This window comes from Podarcis bocagei (genome assembly GCF_964188305.1).
Source record: "Podarcis bocagei genome assembly, chromosome: 10".
NCBI lineage: Eukaryota > Metazoa > Chordata > Lepidosauria > Squamata > Lacertidae > Podarcis > Podarcis bocagei.
The window spans coordinates 37653163-37680297 of NC_138135.1; the positions used below are offsets into that span (position 1 = coordinate 37653163).

Here is a 27135-nt window from a genome sequence, read left to right on the forward strand (position 1 = left end):
CAAGTACTCTTTAGTGAGAGAACCCCAGCAGAGATTTAGAATTACAAAATATGCAGCAAAGCAAAATGTGCCCTTTCAAGTGAATTCCAAAGTTTTCCTCTTCCCTTAGCAAAGGAAAAAGACCACATGGTTGGGAAGTTAAAAATGGTTTGCTTACAAACTCTTTAAAGGTTAGGTTCATGTGCATCAGGAAAGGTTGCACAGACAGTAAGACTTGGCTTAGTTACAAAGTGTTGCAACTTGGCTTAGTTACAAGGTGTTGCAAGTTCCTATATTATCGATATAGGAACTCAAAAGTGGTTATATGAGGCTAGTTACACCACAGTTGTGAGGATAAAATGAGGAAGGGGAGAACTACCTGTGCTACCTTCAGCTCCTTAGAGGAAAGGTGAGATATAAATATAATAAATAAAATTTTAAAAAGCATGATTTCATTCATACCATTTTAATATAGCAGTGCTTTAAAAACACAAAGTAACTAGCTGTCATTTGCCTTGCAGTATTCTTAAACAAGCATCTCCATTTTCTGCAAACATATACAGAGAAAGCATAAGGAGTGTGTGTGCAAAAATGTTCTGCAGTTCTTGCCATCATTGGCTGCCAATCATTCCAGTGATTATGCAGCAATCATTGCTGATGTTACATTTATAGATAGGTGATCCAGATTTGTATCACCAAAATTTCTTTCTGGATCAAGCATAGAAAGAATTTAAATAGTTTAGTAGCACAGGTGTCATAATGTGCTTGTTACCATAGCTATGGCACACATTTCAAGCAGGAGATTTTATTTCACACTAGAATCTCTTGCTATGGCAACTGCAGTGCTGCTTATTGATATAATGTGGTAGATATAATTGATTCACTGCATGTTAAGGCATTTTTTCTACAAACATTTACTCATCTAATGAATATATTCATGTTTTGAAATACACATCTTTATTCTATAGGTGTGAATAATTCAGTTAACATCCCATTGACAATTACAAAAATTGCAATTTTATTATTTTTAGTATATTGTTCAATTCTGCCACGTATGGATCATAACTGGAAGGGGTTTTAGACTGATGCAGCGTGTGCACTGTGGAAAAACTGAATGCAAAAGAAACATATGCTTGAGGGGGAAATGTGGGCACATCCATGGGAAGGGTAGGACTGTTTCAGCATATAAATTAGCCTTGATTTGCAATTTACTGTGTTGTAGACCATTTTGTTTTCATATGTGATATTTGCAAAAGAGTAATTCAGGGATATGAGGAAAAAGCAAAACCAAAGTGGTTGCTTTTTGACTGTTAGAATGTTTCATTGAATACACACACACACACACACACACACACACACACAGAGAGAGAGAGAGAGAGAGAGAGAGAGAGAGAGAGAGAATATGTGGAATATGTATTCACAATCAGAAACTTCTTCACTGCTATAACTCCAAAGAGGAAGAGAGTCAGTTAGTAGACAGGGTCTGAAAACAGCAATAATATTAGAAATGCTTTAGAAGTGAAATGATGTGTATGGATTTTCATTACAGATTTATATAAAGAAATGAAATTGGGCAGGAGCTCAAACCATATTATCTTGGCCTTACCCCCCTCCTTCCACCCTGTTGAAAAACATGTATTCCCTGAGGGGTTTATTCAAATTCAGTGCTTAAATATATTAACAGTTTACCCTGAATCAGAACCAAGGTGAAGCTGATTCAAAATGCCATCAGATGTACTAAAACGGAATATTTAAAAGAAGAGTTCTTTAACTCTTATCGTATAATTTAAAAAACCAAAACCCTTAAGCTAAAACAGCTTTGTATTTTTAGATACTTACAAATAACAAAGTTCCAGTGTGGCTAGATGGTTTCAAATTTTCTACATAAATACAAATTGCACATCTTTATTCTGGGGAATGCATCTAGAATAAATATCAAATCAATAGAATAACAGCAACTAATCCCGTGGCAGCTATTCTTTTGCCTGCTGGCCCTTCTTCTGAATGTCTGAGAGGTTGTGTGTCCATTTCTTTGACATGCCTGTGCTTGGGGTGAAAGCAGATTGGTAGACCATAGGCAGAGAAAATGTTTGGCAACCCAGTAAGGTGCGCTGCCAAAGCAGGGATGGGGCACTTCAGACTTGAGGGCCAGGTACAGCCCTCCTAGCTGCTCTACCTGCTGCTTGGGACTTGCCCACACCACACACCCTGTGCCATGGTCCTTTACTGGCCATGCTTTTCACCCTCCTTGAGTTTTTTGTCTGGCTGGAATGTGCTCTTGAATTCTGCTTGCCCAGATTTGCCTCCACTGGCCTGTGACTCCCCCAGAGGTTGCCCAGAAGGGAAGGTTTCCCACCTCTTGCCTAAAGTTTTGGGATGTGGGAAGCAAGATTGAAATCCTGTCCAGCCAAGAAGCTTCCCATCCCTACCTAATATAAGAAGCATTTTGAATTGTGTTGGGCAATCCTCTTTCTCTTAGGCCACCTTTCCTTATGGGGACTGTGATGGGCAGCAGAGCCAGACCAGAGTCTGGGGACGCAGTCCCTCAGAAACTCCACCAGAGTGGTGGAGCCTCTCTGATTGGCTACCAAGATAGGAGCCAGAAGTAGGCGGAGCAGCACTCTGGCAGAGAGAATAAAAGGAGCAGTTTCTGAGGGAGAGAATTAGATAGGGACAGACAGTGCTTCCCCCCCCCCAGGGGGTACTCAAGGGTACGCAGACCTGCCCCTCTTTTGTTGTTGTTAAAAAGTGTGGCATTTACTTCATGATGAGTACAGACACCTATTTTTCTAGGAGGGGAAAGCACTGGAGACAGAGAGAAGGCTTAATTTGAGATGGGAGATAGGGATTCGGTTAGGGTTTGTCTGAGGGAGAACTGGTTCTGATTTGGAAAACCAGGTTGAGTGTCTGGGGAAGGTATACAGACAGGAGTTAACTGGAAGGCTGAGTAGAGCCAGGAGAGGTAGAACCTATTCTAGCCAGGAGGGGAGAGTACTTCTGGGTAAAGAAGTCTCCCAAACCAGTAACAAGGGGTCTGTTAAACTGATTAGAATACCCCAGGAGTGGAATTGCTTTTTTAAAAAAGTGGGTAACTGATGAAAAGTGCCCCTTTGCTTGTAAACCAAACTACAGTGGTACCTCGGTAATTCATTCTGAAGGTCCGTTCTTAACCTGAAACTGTTCTTAACCTGAGGTACCACTTTAGCTAATGGTGCCTCCTGCTGCCGCCACATGATTTCTGTTCTCATCCTGAAGCAAAGTTCTTAACCCGAGGTACTATTTCTGGGTTAGCGGCCTCTGTAACCTGAAGCGTCTGTAACCTGAAGCGTCTGTAACCCGAGGCACCACTGTAATAAACTGTGTTAAAAGCATTGACCTGAAGCATCTGTCTGACCTAAGTGTAAGGACCTAGGAAACAGTAACAGAAACTGAAGTGTAACAACTGATTTTGAGCAAAGGGAGTTTAAGAGAAGCTATGCCTGCACTACTGTGCTTAAGCCTGTGACACCCTTATGTTTAGTTTAAGTAGTAACTTCTACCTGAAAAAACACATCTCCTGACCCAACTTTGTTTCACCAACTTCCTTTTTTTGTAAATAAAGCTTTCCTTGTTTGATTAACTGCTGCCTGAGACTCCCTGAACCACAGTTTCCCTTACACAAGGCCCTCACCCAGGTAGTCTGTGGTAAATTGTAGACATTCATTAAATTGGGAAAGTGAGGTAGGTCCACTATATTTAATTGGGGGCAGTTAGCTACAAGGACCAATTTCAGAGGGATGTCTGTGTTAATCTGTTAGATTTTTGTAGCACCAGAAAGACTAGCACATGTATTTGTAGACCAGATTGGCACAAGCATTTGTAGACCAGGATCCACTAAAATATATTGGTGTGGAGTGAGGGAGGACATTGTAAATAAAGTCACTGACTTCACCCCTTGTATTTCATGGACTATATTTCATGGTATTTCCACAGGACTCAGCTATACAGCTGCAAATAAAATGTTTTAAGTGTGTTTTAAGTGCAGTGTGACACGAGATGGCGATGGTGAGCCTGATGGAAAATTCAATGTATTTTCAAAAACACTTAAAAAAAACATTTTCAGAACGGTTTTTATATGTGTGTGGATTCCACCTGTTTGTCCAGCTGCTGACTATTTGTTTTCTCTGTACCAATATGTATAGTTAAAGATCTTCCAATGAGGCTGATAATTCTTCATATGATGAAGTGGGTTCTAGTTCCCAAAATTATGCAACAATAAAATTGTTCAAAGTCTTCAAAGTGTTATAAGACTTTGTTTTGTGTCCTCTTCATTAGGTTTTTTAAAAATAAAGCTAAAAACACATCATGAGCTTCTAAAGAAAGGTAACTAAGTCAGTGCCTGTAGAAATGTAGCAAAGCAAGTAAATAAATATTTCCCCTCCCCCTTCTCTTCTATTGTGCCAAGGTTTATTTACAATTAGTCCTAGTCAGTATAGTCAAAGAAACAATATGCAAATACACTTTTCTTTGGCAAGTGGCATCAGGTATTTTTAAATGTACACAATAAGCATCATGCTAAAATTACTATTTTGTTGAAGGAGAGGTTTGTTTTCATTTTGAAGAATATTTGATAAAAATAATAATTGAAATAAACATTTTATATTACAGGAACTCAACAAACCTCCATTGAAAGTGAGCAACTTGAAGCACACTCTGCTGAACAGTTTGCTGGCCTACTTCATGGATCATCACCTGCTTGTGACCCACCTGAAAACCCACTTCAGCTATATAGAACAGGGAGTCCAGCTGATGAATTCTACCACAAAAATTCAATCCAAAGTATTTTGAATTCGGCACAGCTGCAACAAGAAAACAGCACTGATATTTCAGTTAAAAAGAAAAAACCACCCATTTTAAGCAGAACTATATTTCCTTCTAAAAGTAATCTAGGAGAAACTAACACACTTGCTGGCATCACAAGAACTGGGGATCAGTGGGTTGTTAATGCTGCAGGGTTTGTGGAACGTGCTTGCACACTTGGGAGGATACGATCTTTGCCAAAGACTCTCCTTGACATGCATTTATCCAAATATGTTTCAAAATCAGACTCTAATCTGATTTCCTACCCATCTAATGAGCAAAAAGCAAGAAGAAATTGGAATGAATCTACAGTAGATCCGGAAAGCTCTAGAAGAAATTCTGAAAGAACACCATCCTTTACTTCAGAATGGGAAGAAGTAAGCCTCTGATGTTTTTATACCATACATACATACATACATACATGAAAGATAAGGAGAATGTGATGGAGAGCCCTGAATCAAAATTCAGAGAGATTAATGTTAATAGCATTGAGGCCCTTGAGTGCAAAAAATATGTCTAAAATGTAGGATAAATAAATAATATAACTCCCAAAGCTGTGATGGTTGGGGCTGAAGGGAGCTGTAGTCCAAAACACCTGGAAGGCATGAGGCTGGGGAAGGCTGGATTAGGTAATACTCATTGAGATGGACAAATAATCTGCCCTATTATAAGGCAGACATGTTCCTGTGCACTGTAAGATCTCTGAGCACAGTGGAACTTTTGGTATTTGTATGTGTGTTTCTTTTTTTTTTTCAATTTGTAGCCCTCCAGGTCACTTAAGAAGACCTGTTGAACATTTGGAGATTATAAAGCACACACACATTCTAAATCAATTGGTGAACCTTGAGTTGTAAGTGTTTTTTTAAAAAATTGGTAGAAAAAATGATAGCCGTGCTGCATATATACAATCCTTTGCACATGATCAAAAGTGTGCTTGGTTTTTTGATGAAAACAAAAAAGTACTATATCTAATGAAAAAAATTCCCAGGGAATATACATTGTGGTAGCCCTAGAGCAGTTAGATATCTGGCACAAATTTCAGAGGTTTTTGTTGCAGTGCCATAAGCTTAATGGAGGTTATTATCTCCACAGAGAATTCAGTCACCTAGATGTAATCTGTGGCCTTTGGTTGCAAACCAATTAATGGTTCTGTAAACTGCAGTTTCCAAACCCAAGGGAATCTCTTGTTAATTCAACCAGTCTCCCTATAACAAGGGACAATAGAAGAAGTGTATAATGAAAAATTGACAAGCACTATGGGTATGTGGAACAAAGCTAATTGAAGAAATTACCAGCAGCCCTTTAGTGTTAAAAACACATATACCTTATGCTTTGTAATTGAATGAAAAGGGATGGGTCCTGTTGAAATATGGACATGTCTGCATCTATTCTTTATGGAAAGTCTTTGACTAGAGTTCCTCACCAAGGTTTTCAATTTTTTAAAAAATCGTAGCTCCATTTCTCTTTTTTGCTATGTGCTATGATACCAAACATTTTAAGATACTGAGTTAGGTGACCTTCACCCGACATTTAGTAGGGTGGCCCCCATGCTGTTGGAACTGCATAGACTGAGCTGCTCTGATAATTTTTGAAGCTACTGAGATTGGAGAGGGGCCAATCACATGTTTTTGTGTACTGTTCTCAAGTCTATTATTGCCCCTTAAATAATACAAGCAATTTTTGTTTCTATACTTGTAAATGTATAATGATGCATAATCATAGCATTTAATGCTCCCCCCTTTTTTTCTTTCAGATTGATAAAATAATGAGTTCCATAGATGCTGGTATTACTACTGGACTAGAAGTGATTAATGATGGTATTGCAAGTAAGAAATAAATACTTTTTCTTTTAATATGATTACCTTAATCACTACTGTGATAGCTAGGAAAATGGTAAAATATAGCCATGTGTTGTGATTGTATCATAGTTTAGTAGCACTAGCCAGGGTTAAATTGCATTCAGCATTTTTGATGCAGTACAGCAGTTTGGGGGCACTTTTCACCCTTTAATCAGTACTAAAAATAAACAACCCATCCTGCTATTTGACTTTGAATAACCATGATGTTCAAAGCATATGCTTAAATTCAGTGCCTCTCTTTATCATTTTTAATTCATTTGTGGACAGATATGTCAATAGGATACTATTAGCAATGTCACATTGATCATCTATTTCTGTGCTAGGAAAAGCAAGTGTCATTGTCAAGAATTGTAACAAAAGAGAGCTATATCTAAGCCAGAAATGTTTTCCTATTGACTACTGAAAAAGATCAGTGTGATTGATATAAACTATGATTGACTAGAATGGTTTGAGTAAGTGAAACACAGAGGAGATGAACAGGAGAAATTGTGGCAGGAAATGTTGGTAGAAAATTAACAGATTGGAGTATGGATTGAATTTGCTGATGAGATATGGATGGGTAATATAACTGGTGTTTATTTTCTTTTTCTTTTTTAACTTTTCTAAAGAAAAAAATACTGACCATGCTAGTGGTCATATCTGCCAGTGCGGCAAACTAAAGCTGTGGTGCAGACATGACTTAAATGCTTGTTATTTTCCACATATGACTGTGTCATGTGTTTTCAGTTGCTTATTTTTAAACACCAGCATTAGCATTAGGTGCTCTGGTTACAAAGGGACACTGGGGCCAGATTGCTAATCAGCCCTCATCATTACATGCCGGTATTGCTCTGCTATCCATGTGATAGGTGTGTACCTCTGCAGATGTAAAGCCTACACACATGGATTCCAGGCCTGTCTGTTTAGAATTCCCCTATGCAGATGTCCATGCTCAATTTGCAGGGCCAAGGAGCTGCATACCTTAGAACTTTTTTAAATGCAATCTGAAGGCAAAACAATATGAGAATGGCTGCCATGCAACCTCCTTTGGGGGTGGCGGTCCAAAGCAGGGACTCCCTCACTGAAAAGGGTCTCCCTGTAATCACTTACTATACTTCTCTGCTGAGGATCTAAAATTATGGACAGGCATATATCAGCGGCGTAGCTAGCCGCTCAGGCGCCTGGAGCATCACATGCACCCTTGGCTCGGGGGCGGGGCAAGTTGGGGCAGGGCGTGCCGCACCAAGCCTCATCACCCCCCCCCCAGCTGTAGGGTGGCTGAGGGAGAGTTGGCAGGTGGATGTAAGCCACACACTGCCGTTCTGGGCAGCGTGGAGCCTGCAGGTGCCCGAGCTACCATGCCACTTCCAAGAGAGATGTGTGGCTCAGGCATGCTGCAGGCCCTGCAGTGAGTGCTGGCCTGGTGTGGCACCCAGTGTCCCGCCCCTGCCCCCTAGCTATGCCTTTGTTCTTGATTGATTCCAGCAATATAGTTTGTTGTTCTGTTAGGCATTCATTTTGGGTTCATTGCTTCTCTGAATTAACCTGACAGTTACAAATGCCACAGACTTATATAGCCCATAGCCATTTTGTCACCCCCCCCCCCCAGTGATGACACCTGTGTTGGACCGCACCCACCACACCTTCCTACGCCACTGGCACATATGGAGATGGGCCATCCTTGCCTCAGATATGTTCAGGTTCTCCATAGTAATCTCATAGACCTAGTGTCATCCTTTATATTTCATAGCTTTTTGGTCACACTGCTTACATTTTTTCTGTCTCCAAACACACTAACCGAAGATAACTTTTTGTATATCTGCAAGTGAGTTCTAGTCCACAAAAGCTTATACCACATGAGTAGTCTCTAGACTGCTATGATATTCTTGAATGTTCTTGGAAAGAAAGCAGTTAGTTGTAATATTGTTTGAGCAACAATAGATTGCTCAGTAGCAGATTGCTCGATTTTTTTACTGTAAAGGTATATGGCACGGCCATGTTTTCCCACTCAAACTGATATCTCTTGAAATCAGAATACACATTTTAGAACAGGAAACAGTAAATGTATTTTTCTAAATACTGTCAAACTGCACCAATTGTCTTTTGTATGTTCAGTAATAGAGCACTCATAAAGTTGATGGTTGAGAAAGAAGAAACTAGTGTAAGTACGTATGTATTTAGCCTTTACTGTGAGTTGTTTAAACTCCCTTTTTTCCTACATACTGTGATATTGGTTTCAAGAGGTATATGTTAGTAGCTCCTCAGTATAGTTGAGAGTGTAGTTACTACCTGTAATCTTGGTGTAACAGTCAAAGTTTCATCTCTTCCTGGATGAAAATAAGAGAGAAAAGAATAGCATAGAGTCCAAAAAACCCTTAATGTTTTTAAAGGAAGAAGCACTGCTATATTGGCCATTCTCTGTATTTGTTACCATATGGTTGCAACTTTGGCAAGCTTATTTTCCTTCAAAGCTGTTAATATCCTCCCTCTATAAGGGCAGAAATGAGATAAAATATAAGTATTTAATTAGAACGGAATTTTAATTGGAAACGTGTAGGCATTTTGATATAAACCATTTCCCCACAATTTTTTCTTATATATTTAGGAGAATATAGGTTGATGTACAGGGTTAGTCATACACAGAACCATTAAAATCAGTGGATTTCAGCCAACCTAACTGCTGTCTGCTGATCTTCACTAACTACAGTAGTCTAATACATGTACTCTTCAATGAGAAGTTATCTTTATTAGTCTAATATGTGACACTGGCTTTGATATTGACTGTATTTTAATATGGATGCATGTGATGCATGTTACTAGTGGCTATGGGTGGTAAAGAATACAATCTACAGATTTCTGCCAGAGTGATTCAAGACTCTGAGAGTTGCAGATACTTTATTTATATCACCATTAAACATTGTCTTTCTTAATGACAGCCATTAACAAATGCGGTTATTAAAATTGTGTGGGCTGAGCTTGAGAATAAATGACCACTCAGTCAGTAGTTATTGAGGACACCTACAGCCTGATTCTATGTATGTTTACCTGAAAGTGAGTCCAGTTTTGTTCAGTGGAGTTTGCTGTCAGGCAAGTGTGCATAAATAGTATCATAGCCTTCACCACACAATCCTTTTTCTGCATTGTAACAAGATTTTCTATACTTAATAAATTGCTCAGGCATAAACCTATTCATCTCTTATTATAATCTGAACTGTAAACAAAGAATAGGAGCAATGTGTGTTCTGTGCCAAGGAATGCTAGAGAAAGGAGCAGGGAGATATTAGAAAATAAAGACAAAAATATTGCAAGTATTCAGCTCTTTTAAACTGTTTTTTTCATGTATATAAGCTATTCAAAATATGTAGGACCAGGAAACCTTTGCGATTTTGTTTAAGAAAGCAAATCTTAACATCTTGGTCTGATGGCATTATGCAGTTATTTATTTAGAATACTTAAAATAGCTTTATAGCTTTATTCTCAAAATAAATCTGCACTCAAATATGATACAGGTTGTAATCCAAGGACTGCATTCTATTCTGGGCAACTTTTGGGGAGCCACATGCCAGTGGTGGGTGGGGCTAGATGTAAAAGTGGTTAGAGTAATAAGCACATTTTTTACCTTTGCACTGTAGGCGAGTTTCTACACACCCACTGTGTGTGCCAGATAAGCAGGCAAGAGGCATTATCAGAGTTCAAAACAACATTCCAGTCAGGCAAAACACTCAGGGAGGGTGTGAAGCAGGGCAGTTGAGGGGTTTGGCCAGGAAAGGGAGTGTGGCCTGGGAACTCTTATCCTCCTTTCAGGATTTTCAAAGGTTGATGGATAAATGTGTTTTAGTGGTGAACTTGATATACAGTCATACCTCGAGTTGAATGTGCTTCAGATTGAACGCGTTCGAGTTGCGCTCTGTGGCAACCCGGAAGTAATGGAGCGCATTAATTCCGGGTTTCACCGCTTGCGCATGCACAGACGCTCAAAATGACGTCACACGCATGCACAGAAGTGGCGAAACACAATCCACGCAGGTGCAGACACATCATCGCGTCTTGCGTTCCGATCGGGATGCGAACGGGGCTCCGGAACGGATCCTGTTTGCATCCCGAGGTACCACTGTATTAGCACCCATGGGGGTTGATGGTCTAGACTCTAAAGCAGAGCCTTCCAAACTGTGTGTCGCGACATGCTAGTGTATCGGCTGCAGTGTGTAGGTGTGTCGCATGAATGCTCCCCACACTCCTTCCAGGGGTGGAAAGGGATTAGTTTAACCTCCAGTTTGCTAGTAAAACTGAATTACTGTGTCACAAAATTATGTAAAACTGAATTACTGTGTTGCGAAATTATGTAAAACTGAATTACTGTACTGTTTTGCGAAATGATGCATGTCTAAAAAGTGTGTCACCAACATGAAAAGTTTGGAAAGCTCTGCTCTAAAGTGATGATTCTGAATCCTCTTTGCAGTACTGGAAAGTCTGTGTGCTGTGTTACACATTGAGAAGGGGAAATTAATTGTTCATCTGCTTCTCGGAAATATCATTGCAGATTTCTCATCCTTAGGCCTTAAATAGAAATCTTTTGAAGCACAGAAAATCTGAAGTGAGATTATTTCCTAGAGGCTGTATCTAAGCAATAATGTAAATGTGCACAGATAAGTTTGGAACTGTTGGCCTTGTTGCACACCACCCCAGTCTCTGAGCCATGTGAGATTCCAGGGGTTCATGTTTCCTTTGGAGTGAGGAACAGTGGAGACTGCAGTGTCTTCATGACATAATGATTATTTCCAGGTATTTACATCATGAGCCTACAGTGCAGTGGTTCACAGCATTAACAACCCAAGAGGGTCTTGCTTCCCCCATAGCCTCAGCCCTGGATTCAAACAGAAATCAAACATCACTCTGTCTCTCTCAGTTGCCAGTTTGCTGTTTTTCTTCTAGCTTACATCACTCCACACTCTATTCTCAGCTTTGGATTTGTCCTTCTGTCTGTGAGTTGGAGGAGAGGCCCCACCCATTTGCCATTTCACACAAAGCCCCTTCTCTTTGTTCATCACCTAGGCTATCACTTTAGCAGGAAACTAGCCTGGCTGTTCCAAGAATTAGAAGGGGGCCTAGGCATTAGAAGGGTCTTGGCATACACCCTATTCCCCCTACTCACAAACTCACAACACTATCCTTGTTCAGACCAGAAAAGCATTAGCATCTAATAAGTCAGCAAGGTCCCAGCAAGAAAACAAAAAAAGTAGTAATACATCTCTTTTCTGATTGTCCTCTCAGTACTATAGCCTAGTGAACTGCAGAGGATTTAGGGTAGACCAGCGGCGTAGCGTGAGTTGTCAGCACCCGGGGCAACGCAAGTAATTTGCGCCCCCTAACCCGGGGCAAGGCAAGTAATTTGCGCCCCCCCAACCCCTAACCTGCGAGTTGCCGCCGCTGGCGCTGCCTCGCAAACAACGCTGCTTGCCCGGAGGAGGATGGAGGCAGAAGCAGCCGCCGCCTGTGGCTGGGCTGAGGGGATGGCGGCGGCGGCAGGGTGCAGAGGCTGCCCGTGCCCGGCCAGGCGTCGGTGGCGGCGTCGGCGCTGCTGCAGCGGCTGCTCCTCCTGCGAGCAGTGAGCGGAGCGCAGCCACAGCGACGGCGGGGGGCGCGCGCGCTAGGGCGCAAGGCTGGCGGTGGCGGCGGGGAGCCCGGCGGAGGAAGGAACTTGTCCCTTCCCTCTGGACTCGCGCACCCCCCAGATGTTGCGCCCGGTGCGGTCGGCACCCCTGGCACCCCCCACGCTACGCCACTGGGGTAGACTTTCTATTAGTACTAGATTCTGACTGAACGTTTAGTGATGACATTAGAGAGAAAGGAATGCCAAACTACTGCAAGAAATGTTGAAGAGAAACTACAATTGAATTAGATTTCCAACATTCCTTGGGGGCTGACTTGGAAAAGAACCAAATCTGGTAAGTTGATTGTGTGAAGTAGACTGATGACGGGGGCCTTAAGCTCAGGGACTCTGACAAGTTGTTGGGAGTCTGTAGACTGGAAGAGTCTTCTTGTAGCTGAAAGAAACACTGTCTTTGGAGGGAGGAGAGGCAGGTGAGAGGATACAAGCACAAAGAGAGCTAGGACTAATTTATGATGCTTTACACACTGACTAAATTTATTTTGGTTGTAAGATTACTTGATTATTATTTCATGGTATCCTAATGGTGAGCTTATTGTCCAAGTGTGGATCCTTACATAGCTGCCCATCTACTACTGAGCCAGGTTCAAGTTTCTTGTTTTACTTTACAAAGCCCTGAACAACTTAGGTCCAGGGTTCATCAGGGATCATCTGAACCCTTATATCCTAGCTTGATCGATGAGATCATCTGCAGGAGTGTTATTGGTCATTCTTCCAGTTGGTGAGGCTCTTTTGACAAAGCCTCTCCTTCTGCCAGAGGGGAGGAGTCGTGAGCGGGAGCCAGTTCCCACATTGGCAGGGGGGTGTATACGGCCCCCTGCGTCAGTTATTCCAGCTGGCTTGGGGGCGGGGTTTAGGCACATTTAAATGGCCGCGGCAGTGCCGTGCCCTCATTCTGCTTCCTGAATTCGTCGGAATTCATTGGAATATGTGTGGTGTGTTGGAGGGCAGGTTTTGGCCATCACCTACCCCTCCCCTTGTTGGGTATTCCGTTAAAGGAATCCGGCGGTCTTGGATCCTGTCCAATGCCCTGCTGATGGCTAGGGCCATGGCATGACCTCCGTTGACATCAGGGGAAGCTTCCAGTTGTATTTGCATCAACAAGCTCCTCCCACTGGTTGTTAAGCCTCAAATGACTCCACGCTGTGCAGGGTGGAGTCATGTATAGATTGTTTGATCCAGTGCCTAAGCCAATACCACTCACATGCTGTAACCAATAAAGTTGTGGCCTTCTTTAGCCCATTAACCTAAAATACTTGTGTCCTTGTGTCTTATTTATATCTAGGTGGGTGGCAGGTCCTCGACTCACAACAAAAAGAAACTGAGCACATAGAAACAATTGAACATGTTTTTCTCCACTGCCAGTATTACACAAACATATGTGCTAGGTTTAACCTGCCAATAATACACAAATTTCCAGGACACACAGGGCAACTCCTTACTGCCAACAGAGATTTAGCAGGCACCTTCTGTGCCAACTTTTAAATGCCTGCTGAAAACTTTTTTATTTCACCAGGTCTATATGCAGGCAATTGATAAAGCATCTTTCCACTATGGTTAATTGAGGTCTGTTTTTAACTTTTTTAATATAGTTTTTATTGTATGGTTTTAGGGTTTTTTCTGCTGTAAATGGCTTTGGGTTTTTTATGGTGTAGCACTATATAAATATTTTTATTTTTTTTTAAAAAAAGGTCCCATCCATGCACAAGAGGGAGAGAAAGAGTGTTGATGGTTGGAATCCTGAACAGAAGCACCATTTTATTTTTATATGTAGTGGGGGTTCAGGATTGCTCACACTCTCCTCCCTGGCATGTTTTCCTAATCTTGCCTAATGTACGTGAATTGGCTGTCACATTTGATTAGAAGTTTGTGTACAAGAGTCTAACTGATATAAACCTGATGTCTATGTAATCCTTTTCAAATATGGGGGAGGGGGGACTGAACACACAGATTATGTCTACATGCAGTCCCCTACTCCAACATGATTTCAAATAGTTGTCAGTCTGGCCTGGCAGCAAGTGGGCAAACATGGTCCTATGGACTACTTCATCACCATTAATTCACAGTTGGGGAATATCTTTATTAGGACCAACCAAAATGTCACAAAAGAATGCCTAAATAATTCTACAGAATTCTAAATCAGGCAACAAGTTGCACATGGCAGGAGATTGGGGATGGGGGAGTTTTTAAAAAGGACTGGGAGAGGAAGACTGGATTTGTACTGTATATACTTGAGTCTAATGCGCAATTGAATCCAATGCACACCTTAATTTTTGTAATGTAATTTGGCTAAAAAATATGAGCATTAGATTCAAGTAAATACCGTATTTACATTACATCTGAAGAAGGAGATTGCAAACTCAAGTAATCTCTTGTATTTGCAGGTATCAGATTACGTGTAGAATTCTGGGATGAAGAATCAATGGCCTAGTTTTTGAAAACATCAAATCTTTCTATTCAGCTTTTTCAGGTCTTAAGCAAAACACCCAGCTTCCTGATTAAGCAGAAAGCAGATGCACAGCAAAACATGGCAGTCTTTATATCATCAAAGCCCGAGAAAAATCTTGTGTGGTATAATAAGCAAAAGAGTTGATTCAAGCCAACTTGTGGAGTATTGCCTAGTGATAGGAGGAAATGTAATTCTCAATATGCAAAATCCCTTTTCCAGCTTGTAAAAAAATTATTATCCTTGTGTTGCAGATACCACCCTATTTTTTTTAAAATGATATTTATTGGGAATTTAAAGTTACATAAAAAAAGAAAAAGAAAAAGCAAGAAAAAGGAGATTAAACAATAGAAATCAATAATGAGAGAATAAAAAGTCCAAAACATACAATACACTAAAGTCAAAAACAAGAGCAAAAGAATAAATTTAAAAACAAATCCAATATTCCCATATCCTTATCTTCATTAACTTGTTTCATCGACCTCCTCACACCTCCCTTTTTTGTATTCTAATTATTAATTATCTCAGCAAATCCTTTCCATCTTTCACTGTATTCTGTCCTTTAGTTGTGTTAATTTATTTTAGCCTTAACTTACCATAAAAAAGAACCTTAGAACTTAAAAACTTATTTATACATAACTCCTTATAACATTTCTACTAGAGCCTAATAGTTTCATTCCAAGATTTTCCTAACAGTCATTAATTTTGCTATATTTCTCTAAATGAATTTTTAAACTTTCTGCCAATCTTCATCCATTGTCTCTTCTTCCTGGTCTCGGGTTCTGTCAGTCCTTTCTGTCTGTTCCATCTAGTCCATCAACCTGGTGATCTTATGTCCGAGGCTCTTAACTCTTTTCCATGTCCCTTCTGCAGATCTTCTTCATAATTGTACCTGCACTTTGCTTTGTCTTCTGCTGGTCTTGTACTTAATTTCCTTCCTTTGTCTCTGAGGAGTAGATCTTGGGAGAACAACCTAAGAATGTATTTATCCCTTCTCGACCGGTCAGCCTGCTCTCCATGGTTAGCACTAAAATCCAAAAAATATTCCAAAGCATACTTCAATGTTCCTCCAAAGTTGAGGGCCTCGACCACTCCAATCTCATCCTGGCCCAAAACCAAATCCCAAAAGTCAGGACATCCCTGCATAGGAGGATATGACCAACTTGCCATCTCCAGTCCCGACAGGACTCCGTCTCTCCAAGTCTGACTCACTCCAGATTCAGTCATCAGAAACGACAGCTTATGTTCCTGCAAGGCCGCATCTCTCTCAACTTGTATTACTTGAGGTTCAACAACAACCTCCTCCTTTGTCTTCTCCGTGGCTTGCCATGTCAGGGCAGATTCCTGGGTCAATTCTTGAGCAGGTTCTATATCAGTGTTCACTGTTTGACCGAAATTATCAATTGCAGTAGTCATCAAATCCATCTTCGCATGAAGCTGCTCCAATAAAGCACTTGTCCTGCACAAAGCAGACACTAAGGCTTCCTGTGTCAACATTCTTGTCCAAGGTCAATGTCTGTTTCTCACGATCCTTAATCTCTACAGCTGTAGAGTTCCCCAGGTCCACTCCAACAACAGTTCAAAAGCTCCCTCTAGAGGAAACAATTTCTATTTGTATCCATCCTTTTACAAGCAGATCCAGCAACAAAATTGCTTTCGTTTTTCAAATCTTTGTTCCTTTTTAATGCAAAAGGAAACATTGGAGTCAATATGTTTCTCTTATTTGACTATCTGTCAACATACGTTATTATTCACAGTCAATGAACTTTCCCAAAACGTCTATCTTTGACAGCCCGTTCCCAGGTTCAAGACGATAGAAATTTATCTTTCTTTACTCCCTCTCCTGCAGGCTTGAACAATTTAAGATTTCCCCCCTCTTCTCCTGCTTCCAAGGGGGGTTTTGTAGTTTTAACCAATGGAAATTTAGTCCTTTACAGATAACTTTCCAGACTTTAGCTTGCAATGTCTTTGTTTCAAACTATTTACAAAAGCGGAAGGCGGACTTCCTGTTTAGACCTTCCCACTCTGGTGCCAAATTACGAAGTTTAATAATCCAATTTTCCGTTCTACTCACGGGTACTTGTTTAGAGTCCAATTGTCCACAGGAAAAAAGTCAGTGCTCTCCGACAACAGCAATGCGGCTTCACTCCGTGAAAAGAGCAATCAATTTGAAGCACCGCGCCGCTCATCCCACGTCGCTCCGCATCCCCGTAGCCAGGTTTCCCCGCGAGTAGGGGAGGCGCAAAAGGTGCCAGCTGAATCCCAAGTCCACAGGCTTCTCCCGCCTGTGGTTTTTAATGGGTCTCCGCCTCGCCGTGGCGGTCCAGACCCTGATTTTCACGGACCGGATTCCTCTAGATCACAGGAAATCCGCCATTGCCAGTGGCGCTAACCCGGAAGTCCACAGCAGATACCATCCTAAATGGCTAGATACAGTATTCTCCAAGGTACATAAAAAAGGCAGCTGTGTTGGTCTGTAAGGAAAAATCCTAGAAGTCCATAGCTGGACAATACTTATATCAAGTAAAATATCGTAAAATAGTGTGCAGGCTTTCAAGTTCTTTAGAATAATTAATCGGGCAAGATGTCTTATACAAAGCAGGAGTTGTAGGTGGAATGAGGATGGATCTTGAAACCTTGTAGTCAGCATTTAGACCCAATCTAAAAATCTTCTAACCTTTTGTTTAAAAAAGTGTTTCATGTGTAATAGAAAAGTTTTAATCTTCTGCTAGAGACCACATAAAATTTGATATTTTGCTACACTTTTTTGCCACTAGTTCAGCCAGTGTCTAAGCAAGCAAACAAATTATTTTTAGCTATATAGGCTTGTCTAAAAGGTTCACGCTGTTTCTCACAATTCATTGATTTGGCTTGAACAACATACCTTTAGGCTATTTCTCTGCTCTTTTCATGCAGCTTGAAAGTGGGAGGTTTTAGGTTTTCTTAAGTTTAGCTGCATGGTTTATTATTACTACAGCATTTGCTTGCAAAACAAAAGTTCTGAAGTATCCATTTGTGAACCTGGGGGACGGGAGGGCTGACATGGCAACAGGTAAAGAATTGCCACAACAACATTCTGGAATTGAAAATTGCCACAACTTTATTGATTACAGATGTAGGTAGGCTTTGTCTTAGGCATTGGGTGTGGGTGTGTATCCTGAATCAGCTTCTTGCCTGAAGGCTGAAGTTAAAATTCTCAGATTTAAAAGTAGCTTCAGTGTACATAATTAGTATTGACCTTTGTTTCTCAGGTGCATATCTCTTATCGGATCTTGATTAAGCCTATTCCCAGTTTATTACACACACACACACACACACACACACACACACACACACACACACTCTATTATTCATAAAAAGCAGTAGAAACAAAAGAGACTTCCACAAGACTGGGCCAATGGCACTAAAAGATTGGTTTCTTGTTGCTGTCAAACAAGTCTCAATGTTATTCCTGCAGATGATCTTGAAATCAAACTGGGATGTAAGTTCAAGTGGTCCCTAAGCTACCCTCGACTGAAGTTGTTCAGGGCTTTCTAACTTAAACCTGGCTTGGTAGAAGATGAGCAACACATAGACCCTTATCCAGTCCACCACTGCATTGAGACAGCTACCCAGCACTTTCACAGCCTTTCAGCCTTTCCTGATTCCCAAGGTATAGAGGAGTAGAGCTATGTGTAAACAGCATACTAGTGGCACCTTGCTTTAAAACTCCCAATGACTGCTCCCAATGGCTTCACATAAATGTTAACTAGCACTGGGGAGGGGATAAATCCTGCAGAACTCCATCACACAGATGCTAGAGGGCCAAGGAGCACTAATAATAATAATATAATTTATTATTTATACCCCACCCATCTGGCTGGGTTTCCCCAGCCACTCTGGGCGGCTTCCAACTGAATATTAAAAACAATACAGCATCAGACATTAAAAACTTCCCTGGGTCTGCCCTCCTGGTCAGGGGTAATCAACCTCTGGATCACATGGAGCAACTCTTCAGGATGGGTTCTTGGGGGTGCAATGGAGGCAGCAAAGTAGGAGCTCTTTGCTGCCCCCGCTGCCATGTAGTAGGCTTGATTATGAGCTTGAACACATGCTCAGTTGGCTGCAAGAACTACACCACTTATGCTGTAACCCCCACCCAGTCCATTTCATCAATCACTGCTCCCCATAATACCAAATGAAGCATCAGGGGGACCTCAGGAGCAATCATATCAATGACCTATGAGTCTCAACATTCTATAATGAAACTAGGACTTCAACAGCATCACCTGCTCAATCCACTCAGAACCCACCCACCCCGTAAGTGTTCATAAATCTATCACATTCCGTCCTAGCCGGTCCACCCCCCCCCCTTTGCAGGGGAAAATTGTTGCTGCAAGTTCAAACCTCCCTGGTTTGAAGGTATCAAAAACATTTCTGAAGGAGGGGAGAGAGACAAATGCCTAATTTTCTTATACATGGATTGCAGCTGCAGTGCACAGAACAGGATTTCCTCCATTCTGCCCTGCAAGCATGCAGGGAATTGGGGCATGCAGAGAATTGGGGCATGGAGAGCACCATATGGAAAGCCTTGTGTGTGTTAAATAAGCCTGACTAAGACGTGCCCTTATTACAGCTTTTCTCTTTATCTGCTATACCTCCTCCTGTTCTGATTCAGTGTGTTTCCGTATGTTTCACAGCAATTATAGGGGGGAAATCAGTGCCAGGCAGCTTACACAAACAAAACCTCATTGATGTTTGAGGGACCATATAGATGTGAAGGGTCACTAAATCACTTACCATATTGATCATGTTTGGTCTGCCCTTTATGTCACATGCAACATTGCCCCATAGATGACATTTCTTTTACCATTTAAGATGTAGCTGTTGGTACCATATATTAGAAGCTACACTGCACCGGACTCTGATTCTCTCCCCTCGTTTCTGGTTACAAACAAGAAACATGTAGCAGAATACATTCTTCAGACTCTTCTTCTCAGGTTCTACTACATTTTACTTTTTAAAAAAGAAAAAAAGAAAAAAATGTAATGTAAATGTAGGGGCATATCACAAAACAACAACCTCATAGATGGTCAGTCAGCAAAGCCACAGCATACTACTTGCCTATTTAAGTAAGATCTACTGCAACATCTACTGTAACAATTATCTCCAAAAGAAGGCACCCTTTCTTCTGAGTTGAAATATATACTGTATCACATTTTAAAACGATAATCAGTGTAAAAGGGAATCCTATCTCCAGCATCAATGGCCATCTAATATTTTTATGTAGAAGTTTTTTCCCTATATTAAATATGTTGCTTTAGAAACAATTGGCAGGTTGCACTATTGTTTTTGACTTCTTAAAAAAAGTGTTGATATATTTGACATGAAACACAAAGCTGTGAAAATTGCATCATGCTGTATATAAGATGACAAATCTGGGCCAATACAAATGTCTGGAAAGAATAGTTTTGAAGAAATGTAGAACAACTATTGTGTAGACGGGAACACAAAGGGAATGACATCAGCCTTTCAAAGTTGAAAACTAAATTTGAACAACTAAAAAGTCAAGTTTCAACACGACTGAACATTACAAACTTTACATTTGATGGTGCGAAGCCATAAGTATTATTGGATGGACTGCATAACTTAGTGGTAGAGCACATACTTTGAATGATAAAGGTCATAGGTTCGCTCTCCCGCATCTCTAGGTAGGACTGGAGGTGAATCCTATATGAAACCCTGGAAACTACTAATCGTGGTAGACTTGCCTTCCTCAGCCAGATGCCATCCTAGTGTTTTGACTACAACTCCCAGCTGTGCTGACTGGGGCTGAAAGGAGCTGTAGTTCAAAATATCTGGAGGGCACTAGGTTGAGGTAAAGCTGGTGTATGCAATGCTGAACTAGGATGAACAAACTTATGATGCTCACTATAAGGCAGCTTCCTTTATCCCTAGAGTTCTTTTGACTTCTTCCATGCCACATGCAGAATTTGTCAAAAAAAAATTCCATTATTGCTATATAAATCATGTTTGAAAGTTCTTTATCAAAATTACTATTAAATGCTGTTATGGAGAAGGAATGTTGAATTTTTAAAAGTTTTTCATCCACACCCACATCAGTTCCTGTTGTTTTCCTTTCTTAGAAATGAATGTTGCTCTCTCCATTTCTTCTTGTACGAATATTGGGAAGCAAACTTCAGATTATACCAGTTGATTTGCTTCTACCCCCTACTCTCCTCAGTGCAGGGAGAGGTGAGAAAAACAACTGGGTGTGGATTACTAAATGGAGGTGTAATCCAAGCAAGTTAGAGCTGATTCTAGTCGGTAGGACTACCGATTATGAGTTAACAACACAGTTTGCATTAGAATGGGCTGCATTTGCCCTGACAAAATTTTTTTGCAACTTGGGGGTGTTTCTCTGTAGTAAAAAGAAAGGAGTGCATTTGCCAAGCTTAGGTTAATTGCCAGCTATGCATGTCTTAGTTAGGGCTGCCACATGTCTGGAATTTCCCGGACATAGCCAGAATATAGCAGTCGGAAACAGTGTCTGGGTGAAAAATTCCTGAAATTTGGATGCATGGCAACTCATGTCAGAATTTCAGATTTTGGCAAATTTCCATAAGATTTGGCAACCCTATTCTTAGTAAAGAGAGAACTTGTCATGATAGCTCATGCAGTTAGTTGTCTTAAATGGCTGGGAGTTTCAAAGCTACATCAGAGCAAAGACTTTACATGCAAAGTATTTCATGTAGCCCAAAATGCAGCAGTTAGAATTTTAGCAGGAACCAGCTTTATGGAAATATGCCTCTGTTGCTATTACAGTGGTACTTCGGGCTACAGATGCTTCAGGTTACAGATGCTTCAGGTTACAGACTCCGCTAACCCAGAAATAGTACCTTGGGTTAAGAACTTTGCTTCAGGATGAGAACAGAAATCGTGCTCTGGTGGCGTGGTGGCAGCAGGAGGCCCTATTAGCTAAAGTGGTACCTAAGGTTGAGAACAGTTTCAGGTTAAGAATAGACCTCCACAATGAATTAAGTTCTTAACCCAAGGTACCACTGTACACCAATATGAGGTTCTGGTTCATTTCTAAGCTCAATTGAAGGTGCAGCTTGAAGAATCTATTTGTTTAATTACCAATCAGCCATGGTAAGGTAAAGGTACCCCTGCCCGTACAGGCCAGTCGTGTCCGACTCTAGGGTTGTGCGCCCATCTCACTTAAGAGGCCGGGGGCCAGCGCTGTCCGGAGACACTTCCGGGTCACGTGGCCAGCGTAATGAAGCTGCTCTGGTGAGCCAGCACCAGAGCAGCACATGGAAACGCCGTTTACCTTCCCGCTATAAAGCGGTACCTATTTATCTACTTGCACTTAGGGGTGCTTTCGAACTGCTAGGTGGGCAGGAGCTGGGACCGAAAGATGGGAGCTCACCCTGCCGCGGGGATTCGAACCGCTGACCATGCGATCGGCAAGCCCTAGGTGCTGAGGTTTTACCCACAGCGCCACCCGCGTCCCTATCAGTCATGGTACTATTCCTTTAATCTCAGTGTCCCTGGTTAGTCTCCTCCTGTGCTCTTGGCCCTATTGGTATTGAATGCCAGAGCTACCAAGCCAAACAAAGCACACCTGCCATGCATGGCAGCCCTAGGCACTTGGTAAATCTCCAGGTTTTGCTTTCTCCTTGGGTCTGCAAACAAAGGTCATATTGAGCACTTCTGGCCACTATACTTAACTTAATTGACTGCATATGGCTTGATGTCTTACAAATTGCACACCTTTGTGTTAATTGCTTCCCTATAAGTTCCTTGAATTCTTTTTTCTGCATGTGATACTTTATAGCCTCGTTTAATTGCACTGTCTGTTTATTCAGAGCATACACACATATATATTATCCATCTTATGAATGTAGGGGAACCCTGCCTGCCATTTTGATAAAGTGTGCATGTTCGTGTAAGCTGGATGCAGTTCAGAATTGTGTATGGTCTTACAATTCCATGTTTCTATATCTGTGTCATTGAACAAATTGAATTTTATCTATTTCTAGTCGCAGGAGGGCATGGTACCAAAACATAAAATAATAATTAAAAATAATCAAAATCTGTAAGTCGATGAAATGCTAATTCCCTTTTTAAAGATATTGAAGCAGATAATTAAAACTGGAAGGAAAATCATACCCAAGAGCTTTTTCTTTAACGTGTGTTGCAGTTTACATTAAATATTACATTAAACATTTATTTCCAATGATGAGGCCCACAATCCTTTGCAGAGCTCATTGAAATCCATGGACTTGGGTGAATCTAACTCTGCATACATTCAGGCTCTTACTAGGAGGTAAATCCTGTTTTGTTTGCTAGACCTACTTTTGAATAAGTGTGCATAAGATTGGCTGAAAATCTTTAATCTGCTTCCTCAATTCTCAAAATACTGTGAAACTGTTTCTTAGATTCCTGGTGGCTCTGAATGGATGGATTTACCTTAATAAATATCAGCAACAAAACAGAGTACTATTTGTTTGAAGTCTCCAATAAATATTTTTCAGTTCAGTAATGCTTCGTTGCCCATTCAGTAGTACATAGGTTATAAGAGCTGAATAAGAGATTTTGAAGTCACCTAGATACTTCCCTCTGACTTCAGTTGCACTAGAAATGAGTCATAATGTGTTGTGCTTTCTGATTCACTCATGTGCTGGGTGTGTAATGTTTTGGTTATGAACAATAAAGGGATTGTTTATGTAGGCACTAATTTGCAGCAGTACACACCTGGAAATAATGTATTTGTAAAAGCTTCTAACAAATATATTTTTGACTAGATGTGAATTCCTTACCCACCATATTTCATGTATATTTAGAAAGTTCCTATAAATAAACTGTTATCCCTGTGGTTAAACATTGCATTTAAGGTGGAAAAAACAAAGTTTATGAATGAATTATTGTTATAGTTCCCAGAGTATCAGCTATATTGGTAAATTTAGAAATATTGAACATTCAGTCTTCTTAAAATTTATCATGTTTATATATTCTTTTCTCATTCGGACAGTTCCTCTTTTGAAAAGGAATATGATATTTTACATAGTAAAAAAAATCATTAGTTAGCATGAATTGATTACCTTTTTCAGACTGAATTTTAAACAGATTATAATGGAGCTTTGCTGACAAGTCTGGTAGTATTTTATGCTTGAAAAATTTAGAAGATGAAGAAATAATTATTTTGACTGAAATGGTGGTGTTCAATTTGTGTTACTCGGTTTTAACAAGAAAACATGCAACACTTTATTCATTCATTATGAGCTGATTGAAAAGAATTAATAGGAGCAGTGGTTTAGAGCACACTGTGTGAGCAGAGCAAAGCTCAGTGCAGTCTAAGAAAAAGGAAGCAAGTAGTAAAGCATGCAATAGGCTACAGCTAATGCTTTGCGTCTCCTGATGTCTTCTGAAACGTAAAAAATCTACAACAGGCAGATCTCTGTAACGCATCACTGGTAGAAAGGTTCTATTCAGATTTTAGCGTTTTAGCTTGCCTCTGATGACCTGCTATTTTCTGCATTTGTTTTGACTGCTCTCATCATTCAAGATTGATGCTTGGATGGGTGTGTAGGTGGAAGCAGCAGTAGCAAGCTTACAGCTTACAGACAAAAAATCTGCCTTATCTGATGGCTATTATTGAAAATGCGAGGTGTAGCCTAGGCTGTGTAATGAAGGGGAGCGAGCGAGGGGGAGCAAGGAGCATGGAGCTGCATACTGATGAATGTAGGAGTATTTGATAAAAGATTTCTTGCTGCTAGCAGTGCATTGCTCATGGTGGAGTATTCCGACAATCACATATAACAGAAAACAGCTCAGCTGACAGCTTGATATGCCTTTTCCCCTCCACTGCATGACGTATTGGTCTGTAGTAGAGATTAATACCTACGAAATGTTGAGGTAGGAGCAGATCTTACTCTATAGCTTGCCCTGGAAACTATGTGCTACTTCTGACTTTCTTTCTTGCTGGAAGCATTCATTTGACAAGCTGGCGGGCTCCTTTGATACCAATTTTTCTCGGAACACAATGTGGCAATGCCACCTCTCAGCCCAGGACCATCGTTATTATCCTGTGGATGGATATTCCCTGCTTAAACGCCTCCCTTCTCAAACTCTTTCAGCACCCAGATGCCCTGTCCAGACTGTGGGACAATGGTTGGAAAATATTGGGCTACCTCAGTATGAGAACCACTTGCTGGCTAATGGATTTGACAATGTACAGTTTATGGTAAGTGATTTTCTCTGTGTAATATTGTGTGCTGATGTCTGGTTCTTTGCCTCGTGAAATCTTATACAGCATAGAAGGGAATCTGTTTTGTGTTTTGCAGTGTGCTTTAGGATAAAAATGCATTTGCATAATCCTATCTGCCTACCAGTACGAACAACGGATTTGGGAGCCACAGTTCTGCTTGGTTCATATTTCATTCCAAAGCATTTTTAAAGAAAGTAAAAGCGTGATACATCTGGACTACCCCTGAGGGGGTGTGGAATCAGTTTTTCTTTCTATGAGGACAAGTGTATCGGTAGGGAACAGATTACCCTAGTTAATATTGAAATTATGTAAAAATAATTAATCTCCATATTCAATTCTAAATGTTCAAAAGGACTACTGTATGTTGAGCTTTAAAAAAGAACTATATCCCTAGTGCATAGAAATGAATGGCTGTTCCTTTAAATGTAAACCTAAAACCCACCTACATTTAACTATTAAAGAGTTAACAGAGATGGATAAACCAGATTTCTTTGGTGTACAGTGTCCCTATTTTGTGTAGTGCTTTAAGCTATGAAAGCTTTCGACAAATATGACCATGGACAGGAAGAAAGGTAACTTAGTTGATAAGGCAATAGCCTGCCCTTTTGTATACACCTTCCAGTTCCTAGATGTAGTAACACTCACCACACCTGTTGTTCACAAGCTGTTCTTATAACACATTTCACTATATTTTCTGTGAAGTCAGATTTTTATGTGCTGCAGTGTTATTGCCATAATAGAAAACTTGCATACGCTATATGAAATGCATAGTTTTGTGTCAATGCACAATGGTGATTTTCTTAAACATGTAAAAAACCTTTATGATAAACTAAGATTTTAGAAAATATTTAAATTAGATTACAAGGTGGTTCTAAAGCATTTGAAAAATATATCTATGTGAAATATTACCAACTCCTAACTTCTAGGCTATATTAATCCAATTTCTTCATACGATAAGATTTTGCACACTGGATTGAGTATAAGAATCTAATTTTATGCAGATCAACCATCAATGGCTCTAAATCAGGCCCTGTGATATACCAATGCAGATATTCCCATTTATGATTTAAGCATTAAATGTCCAAGGTAATTCAAGGATTACATGGGTTCTTTCCCCACCTTTGTATTGTAAGATCAATATACAATTTTTGCAGTAGTGTATAGCTGCTTGTACAACAAGGGATTAAATTAGCACAAATTTGGATAAAATGTTAGGTTCTTATAATCAGTTAAGTTATTATACGACCAGTAAGGAAGAAAGTAAAAGTAATCATAAGTGATAAAATATGCCATGTTATTCATAGCCATGTTATACTGCTGTTACATTATTATCTTGGATACTTTGAAAAGATTAACCAATATCCCATCTTCAAATCTAACAATTTTAAGTGACGTATATACACTGCAGTTGCATATCATAAGTTCCTAGCATACTAAAAAATGCACAGTGTAACCAATGATTATTAATGCTAGAGAGACCAAATAGCATTTACATTCAAAATACTGAAAAGGTGCTAGTCTGCTGAGAAAGAATAAACTTGGTTAAGGTAAAACATATATATTTTGTTATTTTCTGGCATTAAATAATTGCTTATCCACTGAACATTTTGTATAGTGCAGACCTGTACATGTCTACCAAGAAGAAGGCTCCATTTAGTTCAGTGGGACATATTAGAAAGGAAGTGGGTTATAGGACCTCTGCCTGATTCTGTTTTATGAATGCTTATTTCATCAATGGAATACTCAACCCCATTATCAATTTTAATTCCCAGTTTTGAATTGTTATATCAGGACAGGCACTATTAATTTGACATTATCATACTTCCCATTTTGTTTTTCTAGAAATACACTTTGATGCTTATTTGTTTTCCTGTTGCCTAAGCAACACCATCACACACCTTTTTAGAATTAAGTAGTAATGTATGTCTTACTAGATACTTCATGGAGGAATACGTATAGTTAACGGTGATATAATTTTCAGTATATGAGGAAATATGTTAAGGCAGCTCTCAACAACAGTGCTATATTCATTAAAATCATATAAAGTCTAATGTTTTTCTCAAATAAAAAGCAAACTTGATAAAGCATTCATTAGAATAGTAGAATAGCCCTT

At 40.2% G+C, this 27135-nt stretch overlaps 1 protein-coding gene across 10 annotated transcripts in view; it reads left to right on the forward strand.

Annotated features, from left to right (window-relative positions):
- ANKS1B (ankyrin repeat and sterile alpha motif domain containing 1B) overlaps nucleotides 1-27135 on the forward strand; it is a 337482-nt gene that overhangs the window by 137335 nt on the left and 173012 nt on the right. For 5 of the 10 annotated variants that reach the window (XM_081209629.1, XM_081209637.1, XM_081209638.1 and 2 more), the window contains 3 exons: nucleotides 4627-5195; nucleotides 6572-6644; nucleotides 24892-24998. In XM_081209629.1, coding sequence (XP_081065755.1) covers nucleotides 4627-5195; nucleotides 6572-6644; nucleotides 24892-24998 — 749 coding nt within the window. Of the gene's footprint in view, nucleotides 1-4626; nucleotides 5196-6571; nucleotides 6645-24194; nucleotides 24999-27135 lie in introns of those variants that run through there. The other 5 variants (XM_081209634.1, XM_081209635.1, XM_081209640.1 and 2 more) reach the window with 4 other exon arrangements.